This window comes from Corvus moneduloides, chromosome 13 (genome assembly GCF_009650955.1).
Source record: "Corvus moneduloides isolate bCorMon1 chromosome 13, bCorMon1.pri, whole genome shotgun sequence".
In the NCBI taxonomy this organism is placed as follows: Eukaryota; Metazoa; Chordata; class Aves; order Passeriformes; family Corvidae; genus Corvus; species Corvus moneduloides.
This window is the reverse complement of record NC_045488.1, coordinates 10,907,495-10,920,378: the sequence shown is the minus strand read 5'-3', so window position 1 is coordinate 10,920,378 and position 12,884 is coordinate 10,907,495. Positions and strand designations below refer to the sequence as shown.

The following is a 12,884-nucleotide window of genomic DNA, read 5'->3' as shown; positions in this document are numbered from 1 at the left end:
GGAGGGGGCTGTGTGGGAGGGTTTCCAAATGCTACTCAAACCAAGTTAATTTTCCTTTTACCATTTTGCTGCTTTTTGTACACACTATTTGGTTTATTTGTGTTTAAGTGTGCTGTCCTGAGCTCCCCATGTGCCACATCTGTCCTGCATTCATGCATTTTATTTTACCAGCAGAAACGATGCTAAATGCCTCTGCAGCAAGAATGATCTAGAAGTGACAAATACTTTAGCTAAGTGGCCTCCAGCAAAATACTCAATTTTTTCCTACAGCATTTTGCATCCAAGATAACTTTTACTTTCTTTTTTCAAACTAATTGATGAAATTAGATTACTTTCTTTCTAGTTCCAGAATTAATGCCTGCTCATGCTAACTTTCATAATGTTGAATCCTTGCTCAGATCAAGGCCATTTTTACATGAAAATAAAAAGTTTTCATTTCTTGCTATTGCTGTTGTGCAATAAAAGCTGCAGGTTCCTCTTGTGCAAATTTCAGAAGAAAGTGAAAATTTTCAACTTGGAATTATAAACATAAAAGTTAAGATTAATAAAGCCACACAGGGAATCTTGACCTTCAAACTGCATCACACATGGAAGTACTACAGTTAAAAACATGTTCCATCTTCTCATCCCATGATCAGCCTTAGTTTTATGACACAGATGCTCCGTGTTGGAAGAGCAGCCAAGCCTTGGGCAGGGCTAGATTCAATTAAAAAGTTAAAATAGCAGTGGACAACTGCCCAACTCCTCTTCTGTGACCCTGTGAAGAGTCATGGAGAGCAGATGTGTGAGTGAGACAAAGGTGGGGAAGAGAAAGGGAAATGGAGGAGAAATTGAGGAGAAATTGGGAAGGGATGGAAACTCTCCACTGGTTCCTCAGCCAGCGAGTACCCTGGCTGCAGCAGCAATCCCAAAGGATGGGACCCAGCAGATGAGGAGCACCAGGCTCCCAGAAATGCCTGTACCCTGTTAGAAACTGCAAGTGGCCTAAATATGAATTATAGCTGGGGAAAGGAAATTATAAGAATATCCATGTCAAAATTAACCCGAACACTCATCTCCTAAAACCTGCAGTGATAAGGATTTTCTTAATTGCAGTGGATCTCACCAGACTGCAGGTGTTTTACCTGTTTTGCAGGACTTTTTTTGCCAGGTTTGTGTTCTTTCCAAGCGGGAGATGCAAGGACAAAGCATGTATTTTTACTGCTGCACATTTGCTTGTGAGCTTCAAATAGCAGGCTTTATCAGAGAGCTGATTGTGTCTGTTCAATGGAGTCTAGGGAGGAGTACAGGTTGTTCCCATGGATGTGGGCTTCGGACATCAGAGTCCGGGGACTCTGTGGTGCCAAGAAGAGGTGACTTTGTTACCCTTCTGTGTGTCACTGCCTGCCCAAGGCAGCCTAGTCCTTGTTTCAGGGAATGGCTTGTCCTTGCATTTTCTCTGTCTCGTGTTGCAGAACTGGAATTATTTGCCCTGTGAGTAATCCCTCTTGCTCTAGTCCAGTCTGCACTGAGCAGTGGCAGAGCCCAGCTTCCAGCTCCCATCCCAAGCAGGTCAAAGCTCCTAAACCACTGACCTGAGCTCAGGAAAGGTTCTTGTCTCATTAGCTGGAGCAGCTGCAAGCAGGGGTGGGTTTATCTGGAATGTTTTTTCAACAGCAGTCCTGGATGCAGAGACTAAAGTAGGATTTGCAGCACAACGGAGTGACTCAAAGCTGCATTTATTCCAGAGGACCAAAGGCTATAAGTTTGATTCACAGCTGACTTCACTTTTTTCTCAAAGCCAAAAGGTGTGGAAAACTATTTCCAGCTGAGATTCTGATTTCACCCCAGCAGATAATTTAGCTTCAAACTTAAACCTGGACTTCCTTGAAGTGCCAGATCCCTGGCCTGTTTAGGACTTTTTCACATTAACTACTACTGCAGTTTAAAAAATAACGTATCCATTATTCATTTCACCTCCCGAGGAACTCAGTGAATACAAAAAAAATGGGTCATAAACCCGCAGTATTGTAACAGATAAAAGAGAAAACTAAAGGTAGAATTACAGGGAATAGGTTGGGAAAGGCTTTGAGGGGCTGTGTGTCCCTCCCAAGGGCAATGCACCTTCCCATGGGTCAGCCTGGGTCCCCTTTGTTCCCTGTCACTGCCTCTCCATGGGTACAGCCCCTTCCCCCTGGGACCCCAGCTGAGAGCTCTCCAGCTGCTCCTCCCAGCCTTGCTCCATGGGGTGAGCCCCAGATACTGCTTGGACACTGCTGCCCTTGGAGATTTGCTCAGCCCTGGCAGGGGGAGGACGTGTGATCCCCAGGGATGGCCTTGGGGAGCTCCACTGCTGGGACAGGGAGCCCCAGCGCTGTGGCTGTCGGCCAAGGAATGAATTCGCTCCATCCTCCTCGCTCCAACTCTGCCCGAGCAGAACACAGGAGGGAAAGAGCACAGAGCTAATCCTGCTCTGGGACAGAGCTGCCCAAACCTCCCAGTCTGCCTTGCCCTCTGCACCAGGGTGAGTCTGGGAATTGTCTCAGCACTAGGGCTGCAAAACAAAGCAGAAGGTGCTCAAATGGACTGGGGGGGTCACTCGTGGCCAGAAGAGCCCCATCACAGAGAGCCAGTCAGGTCCCACCAGCCCCTTTCCTGTGCTCAGGGATGGGCACGGAGAACCAGAGCAAAGGCTTGGTTTGTCTTTGATGTGCCGGGAGCACATTTAATGTCTAATTTAGTCATTTCCCTTATTTAGCGAAAAAAAATGAAGCTGTCATGAAAAAGGGGCTGGTACAGCATTGCCCATGGCCATGACAACTTTTCTGCATAGACCAGAGGACACACAAGGACAAATAACTTGGAGACCTCTGGGATACACTGTTTGTGGGGCTCTTTTCCCAGTGTAACTGAGTTGCTTGACTGGGAATCCCATAAGCCACAAAGACATTTCTCAGTAACCAAATTTGTATTGATTGTCCCAGTCAATAGGAAATACGAGACTCTATAGCTAAAAATATTTAAAGGCTTACATTAGATTTTCCTTTTGATTGATATCTAGGGTAATTTGCGGGAGTGAAAATGTAAAAAGGTCCCCCTTCCCTTCTGTCTCAGCTTCTGTGAGGAACAGCAAGTTCCTCTGGAGCTGCACAAAGCAGAATTGTTTGCTGTCAGCTCTGCTCCTGGGGCTGTGCTGTCAGAGCACAGTGGTCACTTAGGGACTGTTGTCACATCAGTTACTGAACTGTGCAAATTCATGAGCAAAGTTATAGTAGGTAATTTAAGAAAATTGTACACACCTTAGAGTCGAAGGCTGCGAGTTAATAATACACTCTCCACAAACAAAACAAAGCCTAAAATTAGTCACAGAGTGCTGCAACGCAACCTGCAGACTCAGATTTGAAAGGGCATGTTTTAGGCTTCTTTCACACCATTCCAGTAATGAATGTCTCAGCAGATGGTTTTTATCCTGATCTCCTGATGGATGGCTGTTCTTGGTAACCCTGCTGCAGAGAGCTCTCCCTTCCAGGGAGGCTCTTAAGCACATGCATAATTCCAGGCGTGCACAGACTCCCCGCTGGAGCTGAGTGTGTGCTTACAGCTGAGGATGTGCTTAAGAGCCTCCCTAAATGACGGCCTTGATGTACAATTTAGAGGGAAGAATATATGCTGCTCAGTAGTCAAAGCAATCCAATTTACATAAATATTTATTTGTTTTCCATTATATATCATTTTTATGCAGGTGCTTGTGGGATGGATAGACGTCAGAACACATACATAATGGAAAAAAGCTTCAAAGGTATGGTATCCAGAGCTGCAGAACCCTGCCCAGGTGTGAGGAGGGTGTCCTAGAAGAGGTGAGATAGGAGCCCGGGAGAGGCGGTGCAGGCAGGGAGGGACAGAGCCAGCACCCACACGAGCTGCCTGCCTGGCTCCCAGCACTCCTGGGCCATGAATTATGGATGCAAAGCTTCCCAGGGCCACGGGCTTTGCAGCACAAGGCGAAAGGGAGGGCTCAGCTCAGGGCAGGAGGGGCAGGTGGAGCTGGCCAGAGCACATTCCTTTAGGACCCACCGACCACCGACAAGGGCTCTGGGGGCAGCTGCTGGTGGCAGACTGGTGTTTCCCTGGTCTTGGCTCCTGGCCATCCTGAGCTTAAAGCAAGCCCCCAGGAAAGAAGCTGCCCCTGCTCATGCCCTTTGCTGAGAGGGATTTAGAGCAGAGCTGGAGAAGAGCCCTCCTCGAGGTCGAGGTCCCCTCACTCTGGCATCAGCAGTTGTGGGCACTGACTCCAGGGCAGGTCTAAAACGGGATCTCAGATGAGTCACGAGCACAGGGCCAGTGGTTTTACATTTCACTTTCCCTCCAGGTTTACATTCAAAATACTCCAGTTACGTCTGGACCACGGGAGCACTTTGGCACAGCAGTTCCCAGAGCTCCTGGCAGATTGGGCTGGGGTTTAGCACACTGAGCTTGTGCTCCAGAAGATGGAGCAAGGAATCTGTCTCCTGGGGAACAGGCAGCTTTCAGGCTGAGGTCCTTGATCTGAATCCAAGGCTGTTACGTCTGGGAATGTCCCTCAGTGAGCCGAGGAGGGAAATACCACACAGCCTCTTCCTGTAATGCCCTTGGGCTGGTGTTGGCTGAGTCACCGGGACAGTTGGTGCTGTTGCCAGACTCCCACTGCCCTGCCATGGCTGAGGTGCTCCAGAGCCAGACCTCTGTCTCAACTAGCAAGGAATATCGAAAGCTATTCCACATAAAAAGCATTAATCAGCTTATAGCCAGGCCTAGAGATCAATAATCACTTTGTAGCTGCTGTTTTCAAAATACAAAGATGCAATATTTGCTAAAACATCACCTTACCACACAGAATCACCGAAGGAAACCAAGAAGCCATGACCAATCCTTTGTTGATAAAGCTAAAGTAAAAATATTGAATGGATTATGTATGTATATGATATATATATAATTCATGATATACAAAATACTCAATCCACTGGTTTCAGCTACTTCAATGATTCTCTTTTTCAAAAGAAAATTCTTACTGTAATAGAACTAGTTGTTCTCTTTACATGGAGCTATTAACTTCATTAGTTTAAACTAAATTACTGTGTTTACTAAGTTTAAAGGTGCTTTAAACACATGCAGCACGAACTCCCATCCATAGGCACAGTCACACAGAGGGGGACCAGTGGGGTCAGAGAAAAAGAATCACAGTGACAGTGAACTGTGAAATGCATTTTCTGCTGCTACATATTTTGTTTAATTTTTAGGATCTGAACCATTTCCTTTACATGTTTATCTCCTTAAAAATTGAGAAATCAGGCTCAGAAGCCACAGCTGGAATTGTTTGTGGCTGCTCAGCTGTCTCAGACAGGCAGGGTTGGCACTGGCAGGGGCAGGGTGCCGGGACACAGGGACACACCTGCCTTCCCAGGGATGTTTGGGAGCTCACCTGCAGGCACTTAGGAGCTGAGGTCTCTCAGAAGCAGCTGCCTTTGGCTGGCTGAAGGTTCTCAAGGCCCCTCTGAAGGTCAGTTCCTGGGCTCAGGCAGCCCTGGGGCTCTGTAGCAGTGTGGGCACTGCCAGTCCCAGGGGAGTCTCCTCTCATGAGGAGCTGGGAATGTGCCCAACGCTCAGAGTGAGCTCTCCTTGCTCTGCCAGGCCCTGATTCACCACATTCCTTGGAAAAATAGAAAGAAAGAAACTCCCAGTCCCAAACAATTGGATTCTGTCAGCAAAAAGACTTGGCAGGCGGGTGCTTGGTTTTTATGTACTTTCATCCACTTTAAAACCATGTCTTCTCCCACCAGTGTGGTCTAACTGGGCACAGCCTGTCCTGCAGCTGGAAGTGGTCTCTAGTGCTCCTGGAGCAGACAGAACCCTGCAGGGAGAGGGCACAGGGGTCTTGAGGCTAAGGCCAGGCTGTAGTGAACCTGGGCCACCTCCTGCTTCCCCAGGTCTCTGAGAAGACTGGAGCTGGGGGCTGTGCCCAGAGCAGGGCACCAGCAGAGGGGGGTCCCCTATGCAGCCCAACACCAGGGGTGTGGTGGCTGAGCTGCTGTGGAGCTCCAGGGAGTCAGGCACAGAGGTGTGGGATTGCCAGGTGTCAAGCCCAGTGTCTGACAGCAGCAGAGAGCAGCTGGATGTCACAGTGCCAGCCCTGAGCCCTGGGGCACCCGGTGACAGGGGCTCAACAGGCATGAGGGTTTTCAGAGCAGGTTTCTGAGCAGTTTCTTTCCTGTGCATGGTGCTCAGTGATACCATTCCCAAACTTTTCCTTTCAGCTGAGTCCTTTGGTTTTAGACGTTTGTTTTTTAAATGAATACTGCTGCACTGATGGAATGATGTGACCTCAGGCACTACCATTTTAAGGGAAAAATACCCTATGCTTTGCGGAAGAGCCAGGAAAATCCCAGCAGAGAGAAGCACTGATCCCAGGGATGCAGGGCTCAGAGTGGTTCCCCTGGCTGTTGTACAGGATGTGCCCCCACTCCTGTGTCACTCTGAAAAGCAGTAATGGGTCCTCGCTGTGTCACTGCCCCTGCAGCAGCCAGGGCTGGCCAGGTTAGGGACAGCAGCCAGCACAGGCACTTCATCCCTAATGGGGTTAAATAGCAGGAGAGCACCTTGTACCTGTGTGCAGCAGCTCTTCTCAGCACTTCCACCTCAGCTGTGGGTTCCAAGGCTGGTCATCAAGATGCCAGGGGAAATTCAGAGCAGAAGAGAGGAACCCAGTCCATGGGAGGGACATTTCTAGTCCCTGCTAACAAAAATAAACTCTCCAAAGGTCTGGTGATCGGTATCCAGGCAACGCAGAAGGCAGGGACTTCAAAATCAGAGCGTATTCCCAATATTTCTCTGGAAGTCCAGCTGACTGAGTGCTTCCAGTGAGCCCCAGCACTGTGGGGCAGAGCTCGCACCTCCACAAGAGCTGGACCCTGTGACAGGGAGGGATGAGGAGGCAGCACAACCAGGGCCTGCAGCACCATGGGCTGGGATCTCTAAATATGCTTGTTCTGCTTAAATTAATTCATGAAACAAAATTTGACAATTGATGCCAGACTTCTTAATTATCCCCAAATTACCTTAATAACAAAGTAACTCAGCAGTTCTACAGCCTTTAGAGTTAAATCCTCCCTGATCTTGCACATAATGTTTCTTGAGGGCTAATGACTCCCTGGTGCACCCAGAATCCCAAACATCCACTGGTGCTCCATAAAATATATTGCATCCAAAGCAAAGGTCTGATCCCAGCTAGACACAGAGCTCATGTTTACGTCAGCAGGAATGGGCTCTCAGGCACGTTGTTTCTCAGTATCTCCTGGGAAAAGGCAATTCCTGGGAGAGGCCAAACAAGTCTGGGCAGCCCGAGTGGTGTTCACTGGTCTCTTCCAACTGGTCCTGGGAAGGGAAGGGCTGAGGGACACCTTTCTGGGAGGTAATGTCAGTACAGGTGAATTTTAGCTTAGGGAGATAAAAGCAGCTGAGCTGGATGAAATAAAACAGCTGATGTGCTGGGATTTTTGCCTTTGCCAGCTCCAATGGGCCCAATTCCATAAACAAACGACACAGCTATTTACCTGCAGCTGCAGCTCGGCAGGAGCAGAAATTGTCACTCTGCCCTTCTTTGCTGTAGTAGCAGCAGTCCTTTATAATCAACATTTCCTGACTCTACACCCAGCTCTGGTTTGATTTGTTTCCTCCCAGCTGTGGTGCCGACAGAGAATGCTTTGCAGTGGGCTCTTGCGGCACAGAGGGAATCCTGACTTTCACCCTGTGAGCATCTGCTCAGCAGCACTGCTTGAAATGGAGAAGCAAGTTGGTGATAATCTTCATGTCCCCTCACCCCAAAATGCAGAGCTGGCTCATTAAAGGCTGCCCGGGCTCTCCTGATAAGCCCTATGTACCTGCAGTAGCCACCAGGAGCTGCAACTTGCTGGCAGGTGGAGCTGAGCCTTTTGTTTGTTTGTCTGTGGTTTCCTCACCTCTAACACCAACAAATCCCAGACTCTGGCACCTGGATTTAAGTCACATACACAGCAAAAGCCAACACTGAGCTTACTCATGTGCAGAAGCCTTTGGTCTCACACGGTTGCTCCATCTCTCCGTAGAAGGATGGGATGGGGCAGTTTTCCACTGATCTGTACCGGGATGGGGTTGGTGACACTGGAGGGACAAACCCTGCAGCCAACAGCCAAGGGATGTCGGTGTTGCCTTGGTTCCCATCTCCTGTCATGTGCTAAACCAGGCATGTCTCACTTGGAAGCAAAGGCACTGCTCATCTCACCCAGGCTGATGTCAGACGAGGAGTTTCTAAGTTTTATAACTAAATAAACATTGCACTGGTGCCAGGCCTCTCTCTGCCAGTCTCCCCATCCCTGATGGTCCCAGCTGGTATATGTGCAATGGAGCTTCCCAGCGAGCTGCTTTCACTGATGCTGGGAGCTGAGGGCTCTCCAGACTTGCTGAAATCAGAACCCAGAAAGGCAACCCCTGGCTGCAGGTGGCAGGCACGACCTGGCACCTCCCTCAGGGCTGAACCAGGACCAAGGGCACCAGGCCAGGGGTGATGGATACAGACACACATACAGACACAACCCCAGAGCTGAAGGAGGGACAATCACACACAGTGGAGAAAACCTGGCACGTGAAGGAGCAGGATGGGGCTGGCAGGCTCAGAGCTGAGGTTTGGAGCGGAGAAGCGATATCGTGTTGTCTGTCTATTTCTTAACCTGAATTTCTCTTTTTGTCTCCCATACTAGACAGCGGGGGCAGCTGGGATTGCAGCTATTTTGCAAGTCCCCCTATTTCACCGGGAGTATTTCATATATACCAGGATCTGCCTTTGTACTGTAACCCAGCACAAGAAAATGCCTCATCTTTCATTGCATCGCTCTAATTCTAAATTACTGGCACTGCCCAGCAGGATGCACACAGCAGCAATGGCACGTTCTTGAATGTCAATGTTAAGACCTATTTATTCTCTATTGTTTTTTATTTTTGAAGCAAGACTGGCACTGTACCTTGCAGCAGGCTGGCCTATCCCAACCAGGATCACTGACCAGGCAGGCCAGTGGTCACAGCTCTCATGCCAGCCTTGTTGTCCCCATGTAGTGCCTCTGTCACCTCCTCTCCAGTCTAGGGAAGAGGAGCAGGAGATGTCTACAGCAAAGGGGGGAAAAAAAGCAGAGCAAAAGTGAGGCTCAGATGGAGGCTTGTCCCCCTCTGTGGAAACCCAAGCATTCCCTGTTTGTAGGATGCTGGATAACCCCAAAACCAGCAGGGACTGCACATGCAGAGGCTGCACTGGTGCAGTTCTGAGCCTGTGGCAATGTTGTGCACTCCAACACAGGGCACTAGATGTGACCAAGGCCCCAGGACTCACCCTGCAGCTGGCTGAGCACCCCAGGTCCCAGCAGAAGATCTGACTGCCCATGGCCACGCCTGGGTCTGCAGGGCAGGTGGAGTGGGATGAATATGGCTCTGTAGGAATTAGGGGGAGGGAGGGAAAGGATTGCCACCTCAAATTAAGTATCACAATAAACGACAACTAGAACCTTTCACAGGAAAACCTTCAGTACTGAGCAGGTTTTCATTTCTTTCCTGCTAGTGAGTGGTGGATGCAATGGTCTGGAACACCCAGAGTACAAGCGCCGGGTGTCTGTGCTGGAGGCTTCAAGGATCTTCCTTATCCCCTGCCCCCTTGTCCCCCTCAGCCTTCCTGCAGAGGCTCAGTTGTAATTAACCTAATTGTGCTAACGACCCTAACAATCCCACTCCACTCTTGTTTTGCAGATTATATGAAAGAATCTGTGTGCAGCTCCAGCACTTGTTCCCTGAACAGCAGTGAAAACCCATACGCCACCATTAAAGACCCCCCCATTTTAACCTGCAAACACTCCGAGAGCAGCTATGTGGAAATGAAATCGCCTGGTCACAGGGAGTCCCCGTATTCCGAAATGCCAACTTCATCAACAGCCAATAAAAATATCTACGAAGTTGGTAAGCAGTGGGTGGCACAGCGGGGTTGGTGGAAATGCTGGTTTTCTCCTGTCCTGGCACAAGGAGCCTGGACTTGGCATGGAGCAGGGAGGCACTGGCGGGGGGGAAGGCCTGAGCATTGGTGTGTTGGTTTGGGGAGCTAAGAGCCACAGTGGTAGATGTCCTGAGCTGGAAGAGACCCACAAGGATCAGGAGTTTTGGGACCACTGCTGGTCACCACAACCCAGTTTTCCTTGCTCCCCCAGAGCCCACTGTCAGCATAGTCCAAGACGCCCGCAGTCGGAGTGCCAGTTATCTCCAGAATCCATACGACCTGCCTAGGAACAGTCACATTCCTGGTCACTACGACCTGCTCCCCGTCCGGCACAGCCCGACACATGGGCCTTCTTGGGACAAGCAGTCTTAGAGGGATGGACTTCACTGGGCACTATGCTCCCAACACAGACTGTGAGGAAGCAGAGGAGAAGCCGTTCCTTCCTTTCCTATGCTGCTGAGGGACTGCGGACTGGCAAGGACCTAACACGACATCAGCTTGGGCCAACTGCTGCTGCATGATGTTATTTATAGACATTTTTATATGGGTACCTGGAACTAACGAGAGCCTCCTCCACGTGGGACTGGAGTACATCACCCCAGGAAGGTGTCTTCATGCTCCGTGGCGTGTGTTCTAACCCTGGCTTTGCTGTAAAATAAAACCACAAAAACATGCTAAGTAGAAGGGACTTCAAGATGTACATTTCTACCAACTGAATCAAGAAACCTTTTACTGTTAGGAACAAGGTGACTAGGAATACACTGGAATTTATTTTCATCTTTGTCATGGGAATGGACATTTTTCTGAACGCGAGCAGGGAAATTTGTCATTTCACTGTCTGGAAAGCTCATTTACTGCCATCACCAAGTGCAACCTGTGCAGATCACGCTTGGTAATCAGCACTGAGATTGTCATCTCTATATTCAGCACCAGAGAATTTGAGTTGAGGATTATTAACACAGACACTTTCTGTGCAGTTCTTAAAATCTTTCCAAACGTCCCGATCTCTGCTAATGAATGGAGTTTCCACAATGAGTCTAACACCCATCTTACCACACTTCTAACTTTGATTGGCACAGGTAGGCTTTGATTTTCCGTACGCAGCTTCTCTTTTGGTAGGTAAATCCAGCAGATCTATCGGGCAGCTTAAACTGCTGCCCCTTCAATTCCTGCCCGGGACACTGCAGGTTTGCACAGACCAGCCCTGGTTTCATTTCCTTTCCCAAAGCTGAGCCACATCGGCTTCTCTCTCCCATCTTTCCAAACCATCTCCTCATGATTCACTGTCAGCATGCCACTGATGACACCGCTGAATCTGATGTGCATTACCATGTAGTGCAACTTTATCCATTGATGATTCTACCTGAAATGTCATTAAATGGAGCTGAAACTGGGTTTTCTTTTTCAGCAGCTGTTTGTGAAGTAATTATTAAGGGTCTGACCCATGGTAAAATTTTGGACTGAGCCACCATGATACTTGTTTTTTTAATTTATAACCTCTATTGACCTAGAAAAGTAGAGTACTTGCCGTTAGTTCCTTGTAGATTTTGAGCATGAAGTAGTATTGACTCTAAGTATGTAATTTTATTAGGCAAACGTGGAAATAGCAAGTTGATTGCCTTTTAAATATAAAAAATATTCTGTTGCGCATTCACCAGTGTGATGGAAGCAGAAGAGGACAACACCAGCCCCGTGGGTTTGCTCTCAGCACAATCCCAGGTGTGACCTGCTGGGCTCTGGGACTGGCAAGAGGACCCCTCCAGCTCGGGGGCAGTGGCTGGATCCCGGCTCCAGGAATACTCCTGGATCACTCAGAGTACTATGGTGGGACCCAGCCGTGGCCCCACATAGGGGCTCAGCCTCACACCTGGGATCAAAGCCCCTGGCCCTGGGCATCCTGCCCCAGGAGCTTTGTCCCTTGGAGCCAGGACTCTCCAGGTGGTCAGGCTGGCTCTGAACCCCCAACCTGAGCCTGGAAAGCCCCAGGCTCCCAGAGCAGCCACTGACCGAGCCACAAGATCCTGCCCACGAGGTTTCCCAAATGCTGCATGCATGCATGGGGGCCGTGCCCAATCAGCAATAGCAATTTTGTTTTCCAGGAAAGCCTCATTTGAGATGTAAGGAAAGAATTATTTTGTAGGCCTAGTAGGAATATATTTTAAGTACATGAATGGAAAGACTTACCTCAAAAATATCAAGAGAAAGGCAGTTGGATAAGGAATACTCTCATTAAGACCCACCTCGGCACCCAGCACAAGCAGCCTCAGCTGCTGGCCTGACCCATGTTTGTGTGTTGCTGTAGTTTGCAATGAGACTCCAGAGAGCAGAGATGTGCTCAGCTGTTTGGTTTTTTTTCAAAGCAGGATTTTGAAACCAAATGCAACGATGTGCATAGAGCTTCACAGGAAAAAAAAACAAACAATAAAACCAACAAAAAAAAAAAGTACCTTCTTGTATATCAGCATTAGCTTAGGAAACAGGCACCAAAATGGCAATACTTTTTTAAGGCAAGACAGATTTGTAATATATTTGTTCACTGTGCAAAGGTATCCTACCTTGTACAAAATAAACTGAATTTCTCTCAATGTGTAGTTCTCCAACGTACTCATTTGCAGAGCAAAACTTCCTGCCCTGCACAGATCCAAGCTCTCCAGGCAATGTGGCTGCTTCCCTCAGCCAAAACCCCCCAGGCACCAGGCTGGGATAGAACTGGCAGGATTGCTCAGAAAACCCAGTGCTGTCATTCCAAGTCGGAGTAAACCAAAGGTAAGTGGCTCTGCACACCCTTCTCCCAGTTCCTCGGCAGTTTGACCTCAGTGCTACTCCTGGGAACGCACAATCCCAGCTGGAAGAGCCCCTGCAC

The 12,884-nt window shown here is 48.9% G+C and overlaps 1 protein-coding gene and 1 long non-coding RNA gene across 15 annotated transcripts in view; one reads left to right on the top strand and one right to left on the bottom strand.

Annotated features, from left to right (window-relative positions):
- The window catches only part of MEGF11 (multiple EGF like domains 11), a 255,625-nt gene extending 243,019 nt beyond the window's left edge, over positions 1-12,606 (top strand). For 8 of the 14 annotated variants that reach the window (XM_032122617.1, XM_032122616.1, XM_032122619.1 and 5 more), the window contains 3 exons: positions 3,722-3,778; positions 9,781-9,987; positions 10,233-12,606. In XM_032122617.1, coding sequence (XP_031978508.1) covers positions 3,722-3,778; positions 9,781-9,987; positions 10,233-10,393 — 425 coding nt within the window. In that variant the 3' untranslated portion in view covers positions 10,394-12,606. Of the gene's footprint in view, positions 1-3,721; positions 3,779-8,747; positions 8,931-9,780; positions 9,988-10,232 lie in introns of those variants that run through there. The other 6 variants (XR_004242750.1, XR_004242751.1, XM_032122623.1 and 3 more) reach the window with 5 other exon arrangements.
- LOC116450309 lies at positions 3,669-8,834 on the bottom strand. Its single transcript, XR_004242753.1, has 2 exons — positions 4,846-8,834; positions 3,669-4,729 (listed from the first exon to the last, which is right to left on the bottom strand). It is a non-coding gene; the product is annotated as an uncharacterized LOC116450309 (long non-coding RNA).
- Positions 12,607-12,884: the final 278 nt, after the last annotated feature.